General features: G+C 47.5%; 1 protein-coding gene across 1 annotated transcript in view; it reads right to left on the reverse strand.

The window, feature by feature from the left end:
• LOC119401629 (outer mitochondrial transmembrane helix translocase) overlaps positions 1 to 19,356 on the reverse strand; it is a 58,536-nt gene that overhangs the window by 5,825 nt on the left and 33,355 nt on the right. Inside the window, exons 6-7 of the mRNA XM_037668535.2 lie at positions 6,963 to 7,202; positions 2,389 to 2,439 (exon numbers count right to left, since the gene is read on the reverse strand). Of these exons, the coding sequence (XP_037524463.1) occupies positions 2,389 to 2,439; positions 6,963 to 7,202 (291 nt within the window). The remainder of the gene's footprint in view (positions 1 to 2,388; positions 2,440 to 6,962; positions 7,203 to 19,356) is intronic.

The raw sequence follows: 19,356 nt of genomic DNA on the forward strand, positions 1-19,356 counted from the left end.
TACGCCATTATTCGTCATTCTGCGGAGAGGCGTGATACCTGCTACACATCTGTCAGGGATTATGTTCACTTTGTGCTGTGGCTGATGGCGATGAAGAATTATGGCTGAACCTTTTGTAATGGGTTGGAAGCAATGAACGACCCTGTCACTCATTGCACAATTCACAATGTGTGATGCCTGGTTGTTATTTTACTCTTCTACGACGCTATATCACATATGTTAACATGACTGCTTGCCTGACATGAGACCCGTATAGGGCATTTTTGCGAGAAGTTTCAAGCACCAGCGTGGCCCTGTGGTAGAATACTTGACTGCTATGCAGCGGGGCCCGGCTTCAAATCCCATCCGTTCCTAGAATTTGTTTCTATCTTCAGTTTTTCTTATTTCGCGCGAGAGCGGCTACGGGCAGCGGCGGCGGCAGCGGACAACTACGGCGCCAAAATCGGTTTTTGTTGTGATCTCATAACAGCTTTCGAATATATATATATATATATATATATATATATATATATATATATATATATATAATACTGAACGCCCAGTTCAGTATTCGAAAGGCTATATTTCAATGTCCAAAGCGGCGCAGCCCGCGTGACAAACGAAGATGATGATTACAATGGTTTCTGTACAGATGAAGATGAACTATATAGTCAGCGCTCACAATATATATATATATATATATATATATACACATATAAGGGCCCCAAACACCATCACTGTCACCAGAGCCGTGGCCGAGAGCACAGAGCGGCAGCTTACCAATGGTTAGGTAGGTGGTGGGTGGAAGCAAAGAATAACACGCACCACCGGTGGTATCTGTAGCCCAGGTTGATGCCTAGCAATTTTATTCTCGTTTCGTTTTATTTTTTTATTCCGTGCGATAGCGGTTACGGACAATTACCCCACTGCCGTTGTGATCTGATAACAGCTTTCGCTGTAAAACTTTCACCCACAGACACATGACAGGAAATATTCTTTTGAGAAGTGGTCTTTTTCTGGAAACAGAGTTCGTTGATTTATTTTATGGCCAAAAAAGAGCAGCCTCGAAACCAGTGGGCACGCGCAATAATCAATCGATGAAAAAAACAAGCAAATGCGTGTTTCTGTCAGCCAGGCTCATCAGAGGAATGAATTTCATGTCTTCTAGACGATGCAGTGATGCCTTTTCCTACTGAAGACGAGCTGAGCTCGTCCACATGGTTTGTACCGCTCCCACTGAAGACGAGCTAGGCTCGCCCACCTTGAAACAAGCATTTGGGGGCGCTGCAATTAAGCTACCCTGAATCATTTTGCTGTGTTCTTTTTGGCTTTAACAGATGGCACGGCAAAAAATATAAATCGCGCTCGAAGCATGCATTTAAGTCAAGAAAGGACTTGATTCTGGTAACCAAAATTACAAAATGGTGTCCTCCTCTGTGCGGAAGCTGCATGTATTTGGCAGCAACAGCTTCCTTTAGAAAAAAAAGAACAAAAACTCTTTTTTCTGAAGCATACCGAAAATCCGAAGGGGCCACTATCACGGTGCAGTGCAGCGATACGGATAGCACCGGAAATGCATGGAGGCGTGATGGCGGCAGGGGGCAAACTCACCAGTATGACAATACTGACAACCCTTGACGATAAGCATCTTCAGCTAACTGCTCAGTAGTGCATGCCACCTGGCGCACACGCATTTATGAACGAAAGCAGCTCGCCATCGCCGCGGCTGTGTACGTTCAGGAACAGAGTGAGCATAACTAACACTTTCACAGCAAACGTGTGTGTATGGTACAGCAAGTGCCCCTGCAGTAATGGCATCAGCTTAGTAGACGACGTGCTGCACACAACTAGGAATGACTGGCTTCACGCAGCAGCTAACGCTGCTTGTAGGTGGAGATTTTCACAGTAGCGCATCGTTTACGTGTGCACATGCATCGGGAAAAGCTGGACGATTCATCCGCTCTTTCGCTACAGCCTTTGGGTTCTGCGTCATCCAAACGCTCCAAGCGAGAGAGCCGCAATTTACTCTGCGCTTTGCTGTTATCGGCGGCACTCATTACGAGACGCAAATTTGCAATTAGCAGCTGGCACGTAGTCAAGCAAGGTTCGTGGCAGGTACTGAATGTATTCACAAGAACCTGGGCGTGCACCAGAATGCCTAGTAAGTGTACTGGGAGGCATTAAAGCTATTTCGGACGTGGCTGTGGCAATTTTTTCAGCAGAATAAAAAAGCATGAACTCATTTTTTCGGCCTGCCCAATTTTTAAAACGATTTCACGGTCCCTAGGGAGTCCAAAAAATCGGACATTGACTGTAGATGAACTATGTCCTGGGCCTGTTAATATTTTAACCGCAAAGCTGCATATGAGATGAGCTGACTTACAGTAGGGATTAACATAAACAACTTACCCCTTCTGTCTCTAACACTAGCTTGATAATTCCAGCCCTTTGCTGCTGGTTCTAAAAGAAAATGCAAACAAAACATTTGCAATGTTAAGATTTCATTGCAGTAACAGTATGCTAGAGAACTGTGCAGATGTCCCCACACACACCAAACATGCAATTTCTGTTAGACAACACCACAGAAAGCCTTACAATGAGCAGAGAACCTAAATATATAATGTTACTAGAGTCACTGACCTGAAACTTTTCATTTTTCTGAGCACGTTCCCCAAAGGTGCAAAAGAAAGCAACTCTGCACTACCAGTTTCAGAATTATCTGTCACGTTCTTCTCGCAAATGAAACAATGTGAGAAGGTAGCACTTCAATAACCTTTTAGCATACGTCATGCTCTTGAAGCAAAGTGAATAGTGCATTTGTGACTGCCTGTGCACAGTACACTGTCACCAGCCCAACTCAGAAAGGCTGATGCCCTATCGTACTTAAGTTATTAGGTATGATAGGACATTTGCAAATAATAAACAACTATAGTCAGATACAACTTAAGAAGTCTGGAGAGGCCCTGCCTAGACGGCCTAAGCGCGGCAGCCGATCCCCTTCGCTCTGCACTCAGCAATGTTCTCCGAAGGCGAGCCCCACCAGTCCGGCTCATGATGTCAGTCCGGAGTACGCGCCCATTGGTTCAGGCTTGTGTGCAGCCGCATTTAAGGGGGACAAGCCGCGGACTTCTTAAGTTGTATCCGACTACAGACCAAGCGTTGCAACCCAGCAGATGCTATCAGGAGGCTTCACTGCAACAGTTATTCATTACTGCAGTGAAGCACATCTGCCAGATTAGATGCCAGCCCTGGCAGAAGAGGCCCACGGTAAAGCCCCTATACTTCGTAAAGGTACCGCCATCTGCTCTCCCCTCTGCCGCCTCCTCTCCTGCGCGTCTTTCGCGTGCGACGGCGGCGCCCCCTCGAATGCGCCACGTGGACACGTGAAGCTTTCAGGCTGGTTGCGCGCTGGCGCTGCCGCTTTAGCCACAGCCTTTCTAGTCCAGCCGTGGCCGCGTGCCATGTCTCGCATACGGCTGTGTGTAATGATTCTCTTTATTTCTGCGTTCATTTTCTCAGTTGGTGTGAGTGTGCGCACCATCTAATTCCCTTATAGCGCACCAGAAGAGCTGCTGCAAGCCATGTAAAATTTGTAGCAAATTGCACGTCGTTTACGGTTCTTTTTGGAGCATAGCATTTCCCTGTGTATCTGGCGCGGATATCGGTAACTGGGTTTAGTTAAAAAAGGTTGACATAAGATTCTGGAAACACGACGCGCTATTTATTGCATCGGTAAGAAATATTTACATGGCAGCTGTGATGTCAAGCCACGCCGTTTGGGAAGGAAGAGTTCCCGTGCGTACAAACTATCTCTATCATATATAACTGCAGCAATGCCTGCAATTCCCATGAAGGTGCTCGATCAAAACTTCATGAGATTTCACATATGTTACTTCTCCTCGGCCTGCCCGTCGCAGTGATGTAGCGGTTTCGACGCTCGCCTGCTGATCCGAAGGTCGCGTGTACTGTGCGATGTCGGTGCACGTTAAAGAACACCAGATGGTCAAAATTTCCGGAGCCGTACACTACGGTGTGCCTCGTATACACTACGGTGTGCCTCGTAATCATATCGTGGTTTTGGCTCGTAAAACCAAATGTACCATTATTATCTCCTTTGCCTGCCCAATGACATGCGCTCGCAGTACGACGTTCTGGGACGTTCAACCTGTGCGGAGCAGCTTGCACCCATTGTCGTATGCATGACGCTTGTATGTTAACTGACAATAAATGAAGTTATTAAACCAATAAATGAAGATTTAAAAGAAGTATGCTAAAACCAACGACATTAACCCACTCATTCTATTGAAGTGTCGAATTTCAAATGGACATCTTCAGCGGCTGCAGCTCGATTAAAGATCCCACTCAAGAACATACCTTTCTGAAACATGTTTTCACTGTGTGTTCGCTTCACATGGGGCGAACACACAGCACATGGCACGTTGGAGCGTTCAACATGGCGCCGAGAGGCGAAGGAAACAAAATACCGAGAAAGAGGGCGCGTGCTACCATGTGACCGCAGCCGCCCTATTAGAGGCGTGGAGAGGAGGAAGCGCCGTAGATCAAGAGAAAGCTGTACTTTTCTGAAGGTATAGGGGCTTTAGCCCACGGGGGTTCTCAAATGGGTTTCCACAAAGGGCATTTTAGGACTCCACGAGTGCTCATGACTAATATGCAACTCTATCCGGTTAACCCCTCCCCCTTACATTAAATAATTTATTAACTTAGAGAAGAAAATTTGTACTGCATTTTTTACTTAATGAAGACATCAGATACTGCATCCATACTTCAGTAATCCGTGAGCAGCAAGAACACTACATGGCAGCAGCGCTCAAGACTAGTCATGGGAATTTATTTGAAAGGTTTGCAAACTGAGAGCCACCTGCTTGCCACTTGATGATGATATTGGCTATTTAAACAGCGTTTTATGATGATTACATCAGCACAGTAATGCGCCTTTTGTGGTCGATGGCACATTGGCGTCCACATTACTCAGTTTATACACACTGCTTCACCACAGCCCAACGTTAGCTTTGTAACCAAATTCATGACAAGTGCTTTGATGTGCATGAGTGGCACTGCTTTGTGCTGGCAGAGGGCTACACAAGCGTTTAGGCATAGTGTCTTATTAGTATAGCAAAGAACAATCCACAGCACTATTGACATGTAACATTTTTTTCTGCAAAAAATAAAATAAGTGTATGCATGTCCAGCACATCATTCACCTGAAGATGCTGCTTACAGCACACAGTGCCTAAAGTGGCAGTCATATGGCGATTCTGCACAACATTACTGTCAGTGTGCACAGTGGCTTTTGAAAAAAAATAAATTGTCTATGTATTACCACGAGTTCCTCATCAAGAGCAATGACCCAGTCTGAAGAAAGCACACTAGACCACCGATAACAGAGGCAACATGCAGATGCATGGCAGTGATGATTGTTTAGACCAGTCCAGATTCCGTATACTTTAATGGGGAAAAAAAAGCGAATCAGTGGAAAGTGGGAGAGGGCAGGGGTTCGGCAGCAATCTGGAAAACCTGTTGACGTGCTAGGTCACAGCCTGAGAATATTTCAGGCCAAAGCAGCTCCACTGCTATGCAAGTAGGTGAAAATGGGGAACTTTGGCACAACTGGCACAGGTTGAATTTGCATGGGCAGATCCAGGTGTAGACAAGCAGAAATGTAGCAATATGACGCAAATGGCGCCCCATTGGATCACCACCGAGTCTAGGATGGCTTTTTCTTTGCTAATTTTACTTTTGTTCTCTTCAGGTTGAGAGCGATCCTCAACCTCGCTTATCTATGATCACTGCCCTTTAACTTACCTACCACTTCTAGGCCATGTACTGTGTCTGGGTCCCTGCATACTATGAAATCTATTCCAGTTGTTGTTTCTCCATTAGGGCTTTTCCAGGCCCATTTCCTATTCCTAAGCTTTTAGAAGAAGATGTTCAATAAACGGAGTCAATTTATTTGAGCAAATTCTAAGAAAATCTCTCCTCTGCTATTGTTCTGAGTCAATGCCATAGTTGCCAAGCTTTCATCGTGCATCAAGCATTGCAGCTCCTGTTACCTCAAACACGCAAGAGGTGAAGCAATGCATTTGCTAACTTCTGTTCATAACACCAGCACTGTGAAAGCCAGTATTCACGACATCATGATTCGTTAATTAGTAAGCAAATGTTTAATGTAATAAATAAACCCAATTTATAACTATAACTATTACTTTGTATAGCTGTCTAATGCACTGCTTCGCTCCTCCACCTTTAGGCCAGAACTGTGGCTTTATCCATAAAACTAATGTGACATTAATAAAATCAGAGAATAAGATCTAATTAATAAACATTACGAAAAATTCTGGAAAGTTGGCAGGTATGATATTGTGACATTATCTGCTGCATTGTAGGGGAAGGGAACTGAATTCTGTGGTTTCACGTGCAAAAACCACAACATGGTTGAGGCCCAGCATAGTGGGAGAAGCTGGGTTTAATTTTAACCACCTGGGGTTCCTGAATGTGCGCCAAAATCTAATCATATCGATTTTTTTTTTTGCATTTTTCCCCCATCGTAACGATGGGGGAATTGAACCCAGGTCCTCAAGCTCAGCAGTGCAACATGTTAGCCACTAAGCCACCTTGGCGTGAAGGGGAAAGTAGATAAAGATGACTATACAGTGAGTTGCAGGATTGAGAAGATGCACCTGCATCAAATACATCTACCTTAATAATCCATTTCCTAAATCCACAATGCAGCAAATCGCAGCACTCTGCTAAGTTCACCTTCAGCGCAAGTGCAAGGAAAAGTCACCAAGAACTATGGGTATGATGGCTTCCACAAGACAGATATACATGTGCTCTGAGAATGGCATGATTGGCCTGCTGGCAAAATTGAACAAAAGAAACTTCAGGGTGGGACACAGTCTTGAGCAGAACTGTCCACCTTACACATTCGAGATAAAAAAACTGCTGCTTTCTTTGCAACTCACAGGCAAGCCAACATGAAACATAGCTGGCATGCGGCGCAGGATGGCCTTGTCAACATCATGTGGACGGTTAGTGGCACCCATTACCACAACCTGGCAATCAGGGTCTGTAATGAGGCCATCCCAGAGACACATGAACTGTGCCTTCATCATAGCTGTTGCCTCGTGGTCTTGACTATCACGAGACCGCAGGAATGAGTCAATCTCGTCAATAAATATGATGCAAGGTTGAATCTTCACTGCCTGGAAAGAGATAGCAGAACAGGCACATTACCGGGAGATAGGTGAGGACTGTAAAAACTAAACATGAAGAGCCACTACCTACATAGAACAGCTCCTAAGAGAACTGTTCTAAGCACACAGAAACAAAAATTTAGATAGGAGTTTTGCACAAGCCACTGAAAAAATGCAATGCAAATACATGTTTCATGCTGGGTGTTTCAAGAAATGTGTCCAACATTCTCAAGAATGAGGGAAATGTGATATTTGTTCGATGCCTTCACAATTACTTCTTCTATTGCCGCAGGAATCTTAAGATGGCTAGCAACATCATTCGGGACAGTAATTAAGAAAGTTAAATTAATTAACTCTTAAATTAGTGGAGTTAGGCAGTTATGTCAAATAGGAGAACTGAAGTCCTGCATGCGAAAAACACATTGCAGCTTTGAGATTTCGAAAAAGCGGCCTCTCGTTATAATTGTAAAGTAATGAAATTCAACCAAATACAGCGGCAAAACTGAAACCGAAATGCGGAAGAGCGCAACTGCCATATTCTTCTGAGACGTCCAGAATGGGTGAGCGTCGTTATATCAACCATCAACCGACTTCATTGTGTGGGTGTGCGGGCTGAACTTGCAATTATAGCACGCATGATGCACATACGTTAACAAACGCAGAAAAATTACACCTCTGTAATAGTTGTCTTGAATGATGACGTCATTCTGGTCTGTTTGTTGCACTCATCGGTGCTTCGGTTTCACCGTTGAACTTGGTTGAACTTCATTACGCCACAATAATTACCAGAGGGCGCTTCTATATCTCAAAGCTGCGATGGGTTCTTCACATGTAGAACTTCAATTCTCCCATTTCACATAACTGTGTAACTCCACTAATTGAAAAGTTAATTAATTTAACTTCCTTAATTACTGTCCCAAATGATGTTTTTAACCACCTTGAGATGCCAGCGGGTACAAAAGAAGTAACTGTGAAGGCATCGAACAAATATCGCATTTCCCTGATTTTTGAGAATTTTGGATACATAGCTTGAAATACCCGGTATAAGTGCTACACGGCATCTGGCAACGAAGTTAATGGCCAACGGACTGAAGACGACTACACGACTTTTTTTCCTGTGTGTTGGCTTCCATCTTGGCAAAGCTCGCTAGAATATCCCGAATTTTCACATATCTTTGGTTACAGTGTACTAGAAGGGGGCAGTGGAACGAACGGAGTGGCCGCGCCGCATCTCGGGTGATGCTCCGACGGGCGACCGTAGCGGCGGCGCTGTAGTCACTTTGTACTGAAGCTGTGGAGAGCGTCTGCATTTGGCGCGCGCTCGTCGCAGCCTACGAAAGCGTGTAATTGCGCGTTTTGAGCGCGTTTAATGCATTACTGAGCTTCAATCGGTGTCTCAACGCCTGCTACGCGCCATGGTGCATGAGTGAATATGCACGCAGGCCAAAATTGCGCCGAGATATTCCCTGTTCTTGGAGCCTGCCGATCCCCAAAGAAGGTGACAATCGGATTTTGCGCACATGCATCTAGCTGCTCACTGATTGCTGTGCGGTTTGCAAGCAACACTTCGAGCCGCGATACACTATAAGTGACTACGAACACTGACTACGAAGAAATAACGAACCAGCGACGAAAGGCTACAATTCTTCTGCCGGCAGTCTCTACGATATATCCAGAGCATTGATCTCTGTATGAGCTCCAATGCGCTCGACTGTTTCATGAGTAACCTGAGTACAAATGACTCTATCGCAACATTTATATTAGTGACGGCTGAGTTCTGCCAGTTTTGCGCTGCTTATTTAATGCTGGCAGGCTATCTTGTTTCAACAGCGTGCTTCCGCGGTTACGATGCATCGGTTATGCGACCTCTGAGGGCTTAAAATATCAATAAGGCGAGCCAGGAACCCGAGCTGAAGGCGCGTGTTCACCTCCGAGGCACAAACTTCATGCATCAGGGCTTATCTCAAGCATATTAAAATGCACAGATGTAAATATAGCCTGTCGGTTATTCTGCCTAAATTCATTACAGCCAGTTCTCATTTTCAATGGACAGCTCATATTGTACTTTTCCTGATCTATTGATGCCATTAAAAAAACTTATTTTTGACACCGTTTTGTATTGTAATTTCATTGCTTTATCTGCAAAGTGTCAGAAGTGAAGCCAGGAGGGGCGGTGGTGCTCTATGCTTTGTGAGATTATGTTTTATATATATATATATATATATATTCACACACACATATACGGACAGTAAAGTATCCCCTCCCCACCCGGCGCCTAGCAATTAATAACAATATCCGTGCAACGCACCGGAGGACGACCGTTATTTGTACCGGTCGAGTTAACTTTGCGTTCCAATACCTTTGAGCCCTCGTAATATCGAAGTCACATTTACAGCGCTTTGTAAAGATACGCACCGTAACGCAGCTTCGCCAATGTGCGGCAAATGTTCGGTGTGCTTTCGGCACAATATCAGCACACAGCTTTCTGAGCACAGTTAAATTCCATTAGAGCAGCTCAGTTACTCTGAATAAACTAGACGCCGAATCAACACCAGAAGAAAGCATTAAGACAGAAGAAATCAGAATAAGACACGCCCTTTTTGTTTCCTAAGTCTCTTTCTTCTGGCGGTCGTTCGGCGTCTAGTTAATTGAGAGTAATTGTTCTAAATATCCCAGTAATGAGTTCGGCTCAATTACACTGAGATCGTGAATATTCACGGTCGGTGTCAGCCTGGTTTTATTTTTATATTTTGTGTACTTTCCAGCAGTCACTTCGGCTACAAGAACTGATTTGCAGTATCTCTCAAAGGCATATATGAAGCAAGCATCCATTAAAAGCTTTGAAGTTTCGTCCATAAAGGTGTACGACGACAATTCCTATGCTTAATAATGAAAGACACGCAACGAAAGCCACATCAGTGCCGATTAGCCGGGTGCCGCTGACGCGTCCAGCAGTTCTAGCGGCACATTCTAGCGCGCGGCGCCGCGCGCCTTCAGTACCGAGCGACTGTAGCGCCGCCGATACGGTCGACGCGGAAGGCATCAGGCGGCGAGGCGCGTTCACGCCACTCGACAGTTCTAGTACACTCTACTTTGGTGGAAGTGTGGGGTATTCTGACCAAAAAGCTCCACAGCAGAGGTCACATCAAGTTTCGTGGCATGCTGCAAACTTTGCAGGAGGATGGAGGAAGGAGCGCTCGTCTTATGTGGTTCCTCGCTTCGTCCTTTGTGTTTTTTTCTGCGCTCCCAGTTCGCTGAACAAAGAAAATGCTGCAAACTATGTGACTGAGTGCGACCCAGTGATGAAGCAAGTGAACAAGTCTTTTTTAAGTGAAGCTTTTATGAGTTACAGATTTCGGTGGCAGTGGCATCGTATGTGCAAAACCTGGCGCCAGCGAGTGTTCAGAAATGCGATCCTCAAAAGTGCACTGGTCACATGCGTATATGTGTGTTCTGTTTTCTAGTAATCGATGCTCTTTCAATCGCGGGCTTGTCAGCGATCAGCCATTTCTGATAAGGCCATATTTCATTGTTGTCTTTCATTCTTGAGCATTTCATTGATTCATGCATGACCGCCGTCGTTGCCTGTAGCAACAAAAGTGTTACGCTGCTAAGCACATGGGAGAAAGTCCTATTCCTGGCATGGAGGAAGGAAAAAGTTGGGAAGGAGCATTGTATAATGCAAAAGAAAGAAAGAAAGAAAGAAAAGCAGTAGGTCAGGCACGCACACACCAACCTTCTATATTTTTTTGTGTCTCAGCAACTGCATGTCGGCAAAAAGCAGTGTCGTGATGCCACAATGTGCCAACTGATACAGCTCCTGAGGTAATCACCTGGCAACAACTCCATTCATATTTTCATTTTGAACAGCTAGACATTTTGGCGTTTCTTTCACAGTTAAACCTTGATATAATTAGCTTCGATACAACGAAATTTTTCATATAATGATGTGTTTAACCTTTTATAACATCTCCATACAACACAAAGTACAGTTTAAACTTGATTTAACGAAGTGACGAGAACACTCGAATTATTTCGTTAAATCGGGAGGTTCGCAAAATCGAGAAAGATTTTTCGGTCCTTCAAAATCTGAAATTGCAACATAAGGACACTGAATGGCTACCACAGCATAGTTCTTGCCGCCAAACTGAACCTGTACATGTGAAAAGTCGAGAGGGCGGCTTGAACATAGAGCCTTCCATGTTGTCCAGACATGGGGGCACCATGTACGGGCAATGCGATGATTGTGCGAAGAACGAATGCAATGATTGTGCAAGCATGACGAATGAGAAAGTTGCCAGGAGACTATTAGTGCCTTGAATTAACGAAAGCAACCACCACCATCCCCAGCACTATTCAGTATGCAAGAGCGCTACCGACTACCGAGTCCTTTGTTCTGTTATCTGGGCACGGCATGCAGCCTCGTAAAAATAAAGCTATGGTTGTATTAATGCGATAGCATTAGAGCATACGCTCGAAGAAAAACACGTCTCTGTCAAAACTGGAAGAAAATCACCGTTTTTTTTACTCGGTTATTTCAGAGAAAACATCATTAAATCATGTTTGGTGGCCAAGTTAGTTTGTTAATTCAGGTTGATGAAAGGGGGGGACATGGCACCTGGGGCTATCTTGTTCATTTTCTGACCAGATTCAATTAAAAAGCACAGATATATATGTATTTCTTCATGCCGATTTTAAAAATGCAGTAATTTTTTCTTTGACTCAAATAATTATTGATATAATTAAATATTAATTACTATTATTTGGTGAGACAATAGATAATAATAAACTGGGCAGAAAGTTATGTTTAATGCATGAGTGGAAAGCAGAATGAATAAGAATCGAACTGCTGCAAGCAGTTTTCAAATCCAACAACAATTAACAATTTTGCAGCCCACTGAAATTTAGCATTTACAGTACAGCTACTAACGATCAAGAACACAGGCAGTTTAAAAAATTATAGTAGAAGAAAAGTAGAAATTTGCTTGCAGCATTTCAAGTTTTATGCATTTAGCTTCATACAGCAAAAAACGTTACAGCTGTAGCTATTCTAGAGCTTGAGCAATTGCTGCACCAAACAAGCAGGGTGAGTAAAAGCTTGTTTTGAGAAAATGCAAGAAGACAGATAAAGCTCATTTTGAACCACATGTAATAGAAGATAGTGAAATATTTTTGTTAGATGATTAGTTTCCACCAGGGACATAACATGCATGCCTCCTGCTGCAGCACACATCATTCAGAAGCAGCATATCAATATAAAAGCCCAATTTTTTTGCTTTTTCTCAATCGAAATATAGCTTGTTTTGGTGACATAAATTGCTGTTGGAGCTGAAATATCAACCCAAGATGTAAGAAACTTGGTCAGAACTCGCGAAAATGCCTGTATACAGTAGAATCTCGATGATACGAATCCCGCGGGGTCACGAAAAATATTCGTATTAGCCGAAATTCGTATCACCGAAACATGTAAAACTAGCTATATTAACAGTCAGAGGCAAACTCATTTTTAGGAACACATAAAAAAAACATTTATTTCTTGCAGAAAAAATCTCTAATGTCTTTCTGCTTCTTTTTTTTCGCGAAGTCACTCAGCAGACTTCTTTGAAATCCGTAAAAACGCGTGCACGTGTCGTCGCTGATTTCATCAGCGGCCATAGCACGCCTCAGGACGTCGAGCGCGTGCAGCGTTTCAGCCGCCGGTGGTGGTCCTTCACCATCGCCCTCGTCTATGTTGTCGCCATCATCGCTGGAATCGGCAACCTCGCATGTGGCCTCCTCAACAATATCCTCCACCGTGCGCGCACCACAAGTGGCGAGGTTGTCATCCGCCGTGCAGAAGTCTTCAGCTGTACACCCAGCATCAAGCAGTTCCCAACCCTCAATTGGCTCTTCCTGCTCTGAGGGCACCTCTTCGGAACTCCTGAAGAAGCCGCATTTCGCAAAGCAGTTTGCTATGGTAGTCGGCGTTACTCGATCCCAAGCCATAGCGATAAAATGGATGGCGTCCAGGAGGCTTATTCGCAGGTCGCCTTCGTGTTTTCTGTCAATATTGGCAAGTAGGCGGCGCACAAGAAGGCCCTTGAAATGATGCTTGAGGTTTTTTATTATTCCAGCGTCAAGCGGTTGCAGGTGCGTCGTCGTGTTCGCGGGCAAAAAGATCAGTTTGACGTTTTGGAGCGTTACTTGCCTCGGGTGGGCGGCGCACTGGTCAAGAATCAAAACAATCTTCCGATTCTTGCAGGCCATCCTTCTGTCAAGGAGCGACAGAAATTCTTCGAACAGGGCCGCCGTCATCCACGCCTTTTTGTTTGCGCGATAGACGCACGGCAAATGGCTCTCGCGCTTGAAACACCGAGGCTTTTGGGATTTGCCAATTACCGTCAGCTTAAGTTTCTCCGACCCGTCGGCGTTACAGCACAAAAGCACCGTTATTCGCTCTTTGCTTTTCTTGCCTCCTTGGCACGCTTCGCCTTTTAAGCAAAGGCTCTTCTCAGGCTGAAGGTTAAAAAACAGGCCAGCCTCGTCTGCGTTAAAAACATCACGAGGCTCATACCCAGAGATGAGTGACTGCAGCTTCGCGAGCCAGTCGCTAACAACGGTCTCGTCAGCCTTCTTCGCTTCCCCACAGACGCTTTTGTAAACGAGACCGTGTCTCGTCTTGAAACGGTGCAGCCACCCACCTGAGGCCTGAAATCCGTCGATGCGCAGAGCAAGTGCGATCTCGTCGGCTTTCTCACGCAACACTTTGCCATCGATGTTCACACCAGCTGCAGTAACCTCCTTAAACCAGGTCAGAAGAGCTTCTTCAAGCTTCACGTGTTGGGCTGTCTTCGCTTGCCTCGCGTTGACGTTAAATGAAAGCACATTCTTCATTATTGAGTCCCGCTGTCCAACAATTGTGCTTAATGTCGACGTTGCGAGGCCTAGCTCCTTAGCCAACTCCGTGCGTTTTCTTTTGGGATCCTCATCGACCTTTCGAAGAATGTCCAGTTTCTCCTTAAAGGAGAGGGCTTTCCGCTTGCGAGACATAGCTTGCTGCCACTCGGCAAAAAAGGCACTATCACAACAAAGCAAGAACGCGGGCTCGAGCACAGCAACCACAACCACTCTGTCCGACGGCACGCATAGAAGAAAGAAGCTCCCGCGGGCCGTGCCTCTCCCTCTCCGGCGTCTCCGCCTGCCGGCCTGCCTCCGCACCAAGAAAAAAAAAAAAACGTGGCCAGCGCCATCTGTAATCTTCAAGAGAAAGCAAAAGGCACACTCCGGCCTCCGATACACGCAGATCTTGGAGGCTGTCGCGCGCTGCTCGCCGGCGGCGCTGGCAACGTGCCAAACCGGCGGCGCCGCACGCATTCCAGCGCCGTAAGTGCACGCTGCTATCTTCCGCGGCCGTCGGTGGGGCCAACGTTGCGTTGGGTGGGGCGGCGTTTATTCGTATCAAACGACGCGGGTCAAAAATCAGTTCGTAACAACCGTACTCAAGCACGTTGTAAATTAATGGGCCTTGGCCGGGACCACAGAAAAATTCGTATCATCCCGAAATTCGTATTAGCCGTGATCGTATCATCGAGATTCTACTGTATTACAAAAATACAATATTAGGAAAATTGATTTTTTCCACAATTTTTCATCTCTAAGACCAGTGTGCCCCTTAGCCATATAGATTTTTGCTGGGGAATGGAAATTTCTTCATTAGATTGGAAGCCTCATAAAATCGGGTTTCGTTAGATCGAGTTTTTAACCCCAGTATAACGAAGTTTCACTGCTACTCTGAAAGGAGGACCAAGGCAATAAAGAGAAACCTATGTCGGTGCAATGGCGAAAAGGTTCAGCTATAAACATTTTTGTGAAGGCATTTTTGAAATCGTGTAATGTGTGACAGAGAGCATCTGCCAAAGCAGAGCAGTGGCTCAGAGGCGAAGGGAAACGCAATTGTTCTCATCCTGGCTTCTGGAGCCGGGCAGACAGAGAGCATGTGTGCAAGCACCCTATTGCCCTAGTGCATTGTGAACGTAGTTCTGTATCCTGTGCTGCCCATGCCTTGGCACCCAATTCGGTGTTTTACTGCGATAGCAATTATATGGACGCTTTCAATGGGTTTTTGTTGTCGCTGTCACCGTCATTTTTCGTATAAAGTCCAAATTGGAGACATAAGCACCCGAGCCATTTCTGGGTGGCATTGCCCTAGTGCACTGTAAGTGTAGTTCCGTATCCTGTGCCACCCATGCTTTGCACCGGCACCCAATTCGGTGTTTTATTGCGACAGCAATTATAGGACACTCTCGATGGGTTTTTGCCATCACCGTAACTTTTTGCATAAGTTCGAAACCGATAACATCACCCTGCATATTGCCACGCCCACTTCTTGTCTTGTTTTGATGTATTCGGGTTTGACCAGCAGGGACGGTTATCAACGCTCGACGCTGTCCGCGAAGTAGTGTTCTAGAAGCGTCGCGATTGTAGTAGATCGGTTTGTTAAGATTGCGCCCCGCACGCGAATGTTCCAGTTTTGTCTAGAGATAACGCCGCCACCAGCGATATTGCTGGAAAGTTCGATAGCGCCTCTATAAAAGCCGACGCGCTTGATCGCTTGTCAGTTGATCGACGGACGGCGCCCTGTTCGCCGCTATCATTGTACAGCGTGCATTGCTGTAGTTCTAGTTCTCATTTTCCGGCCACAAGTTCGGCCAAATAAACAGTTTCATCCTACAAACGCCGACTGCTGTGTTCGTCGACGTCACGACCACGTGACATCTGGTGGAGGTGCTGCTTCTTCCATGATCCGGACGCCCCCGCGAAGCGCTGACCCAAGCCCAAGCCGCGAGGAGGACGACGGCAAAGAAAACCCGGATCGTCGAACAAGCCGCAGGCAGAAGGGACTGCAGCCAGAGTACGGGCTCCTTCCTGAAAACACCAGGCAGCCCCAGGTCCCAACACCGACCGCAGCGACGATGACCGACCCCGTGCAGCCTGCGCCGATACTTCTCCGGCAGCCCAAGGAGCCGCCAACTTTCCGCGGGTCGTCATTCGAAGACCCGGAAACCTGGCTCGAGACCTTCGAAAGGGTCTCGGCGTTCAACAACTGGGACTCCGAGGACAAGCTGCGCCACATCTACTTTTACCTGGAAGATGCAGCAAGGACCTGGTTCGAGAATCGGGAGTCCACTCTTCGAACCTGGGACGCCTTTCGCAGCGCTTTCCTGGAGACGTTCACAAGCGTCGTCCGAAAGGAAAGGGCCGCAGCCTTGCTGGAGACACGGGTCCAACTTCCAAATGAAAGCGTGGCCATCTTTGCAGAGGAAATGACCCGGCTATTTCGCCACGTTGACCCTGCCATGCCCGAGGACAAGAAAGTCCGCTTCCTCATGCGAGGAGTAAAGGAACAGCTCTTCGCTGGACTTATGAGGAATCCGCCGAATACCGTCGAAGAATTTGTCTCCGAAGCAACAACAATCGAGAAAACGCTTGAGATGCGAACACGGCAATACAACCGCAGCTTCTCGACCACAAGCTACGCCGACGTTCAAGCACTAGGATCCGCCGGCCTGCGTGAGACGATTCGAGCAATCGCGCAAGAGGAGCTGCGAAAAATTCTACCTTCGTCGCAACCTCAAGTGGATTCCATCGCCGACGTCGTGCGCCAGGAGATCCAGCATTCACTCGGTGCGCCTCAGCTAGCAGAGCCGCAGCCGCAAGCTATGAGTTATGCTGCTGCAGCCCGCCGTCATGCTCCTCCTCCACGCCCACGCCAAGACGACACACCGCTGCAGTACCGTCGCCAGACGCCGCCAGCGACGCCCTACCGTCCACCTGTCGGCCAGACGCCGCCGCTGCCACCGACACCCTACCGCCCACCTGTCGGCCAGCGCTACACCCCGAGGAAGACCGATGTCTGGCGTGCCCCTGACAACCGCCCGCTCTGCTACCACTGCGGGGAGGCCGGCCACACGTACCGCTGCTGCCAGTACCGTCAGATGGGGCTACGCGGATTCCCCGTCAACGCGCCGCGCCCGCAGCCAGGCGAACGGCCTCGCGACATCGACGACTACCTCACAGGCACACAGTGGCAAGAACGACGACCTTCCCGCTCACCGTCGCCCGGCCGCTACATGTCACCGCACCGCCGGCAGTACACTGGCCCAAACCGGGGCCGGTCGCCTAGCCCGTATCCGGAAAACTAAGGGCAGCAACCGATGGAGGTGCGGTTGCTGAACGACGAAATGCTGAAGATCCTCCACCGTCGACGACGACACCGCGACGAAGTTCCGAGCCCCCGCCGCACGCCGAACGACGTCAACGTCCCGAAGACGAAACTTTGCGACCGGAAGCAGACCTGACGACGCAACGCGGAAGCAGCGGTGCAAACCGACGTAGCCGTGACCCGACGCCGCGACGTAACCGCAACGCAAGATGGCGGACTAGCGACCTTGACGTTCTGATCGACGGCCACAACGTCACCGCTCTCGTCGATACTGGAGCCGACTATTCCGTCGTCAATGGGCCGTTCGCAGCAAAGTTGAAGAAAGTTAGGACTGCTTGGGAAGGCCCCGAGATCCGTACCGCTGGAAGCCATCTAATAACGCCGATTGGTGTCTGCACGGCGAGAGTCACTATCAACAACCGGACTTATCCTGCGAGCTTTGTAATCCTACAAAACTGCTCCAGGGATGTGATACTTGGAATGGACTTCCTAAGTGACCACGGCGCCGTCATCGACTTAAGAACCAAGTCGATAACCCTATCGTCAGAGAAAGCGACACCACCGGATACGAACCCATGTCAACATGCCCTCAACGTGCTCGAGGATCAAGTCACCATTCCTCCTAGATCCAGCATCATAATTCCCGTCGGCACCGAAACGGCTGAATGCATCGAAGGTGTCATCGAGAGCGATCAGGGTTTGCTGCTAGACCGTGACATTTGCGTCGCAAGAGGCATTGCTCGGCTGTATGAAGGGAAAGGAAGCGTGATGCTAACGAATTTCAGCCAGGAATACAGACACCTGAGCAGGGGCACGACGATTGCATACATCGAAGAAATCTTGGCCGTCAGCGATGCGTTTGCCTTTTCAGATTCTGACGAAGCTACGACGACGATGCCTGAGCCACCGTTCGACGTAAACCCAAGACTTCCCGCTCGCCAACAGCAACAGCTTCGACGCCTTCTGCAGGAATACAGGGACTGTTTCTCGTCGTCGTCGCGGGTCCGACAAACGCCCCTTGCTAAGCACCGCATCATAACAGAAGAAAATGCTCGACCACTCCGTCAGAGTCCCTACCGGGTTTCGACGCGGGAACGGGAGGCCGTTAAGAAACAAGTCGATGAAATGCTACGCGACGACATCATCCAGCCGTCCAACAGCCCATGGGCGTCTCCCGTGGTGTTAGTGAAGAAGAAGGATGGGACCCTACGTTTCTGCGTCGACTATCGTCGCCTGAACAAAATCACAAAGAAGGACGTATACCCTCTCCCACGGATAGACGACACCCTGGATCGACTCCACAACGCGAATTACTTTTCGTCGATGGACCTCAAGACCGGCTACTGGCAAATTGAAGTCGACGAGAGAGACCGAGAAAAGACTGCCTTTATAACGCCGGACGGCCTGTTCGAGTTCAAGGTCATGCCCTTCGGTCTTTGCTCGGCACCTGCGACTTTCCAACGAGTCATGGATACTGTATTAGCTGGCTTGAAGTGGCAGACTTGCCTTGTTTACTTGGACGACGTCGTTGTGTATTCCTCGAACTTCGACGAACACCTCCAGCGACTTCAATCCGTACTTCAAGCAATCAAGAACTCCGGGCTCACCCTGAAGCCAGAAAAGTGCCGCTTCGCGTACGAGGAGCTCTTGTTTCTGGGTCACGTGATCAGCAAGACTGGAGTGCTCCCAGACCCGCAGAAAACAGCTGCCATCGCCGCTTTCCCGCCACCCACCGACAAGAAGGCCGTGCGCCGATTTCTCGGCTTGTGCGCCTATTACAGACGCTTTGTCAAAGACTTTTCACGGATCGCCGAGCCACTAACGCAGCTCACGAAGACCGACGTCGAATTCAGGTGGCAAACAGCGCAAGTCGAAGCATTTCATGAACTGAAACGACGCCTGCAGACACCTCCGATACTTGCGCATTTCGACGAATACGCCGATACGGAGATTCACACCGAT

Source organism: Rhipicephalus sanguineus, chromosome 1 (genome assembly GCF_013339695.2).
Source record: "Rhipicephalus sanguineus isolate Rsan-2018 chromosome 1, BIME_Rsan_1.4, whole genome shotgun sequence".
Classification (NCBI taxonomy): Eukaryota; Metazoa; Arthropoda; class Arachnida; order Ixodida; family Ixodidae; genus Rhipicephalus; species Rhipicephalus sanguineus.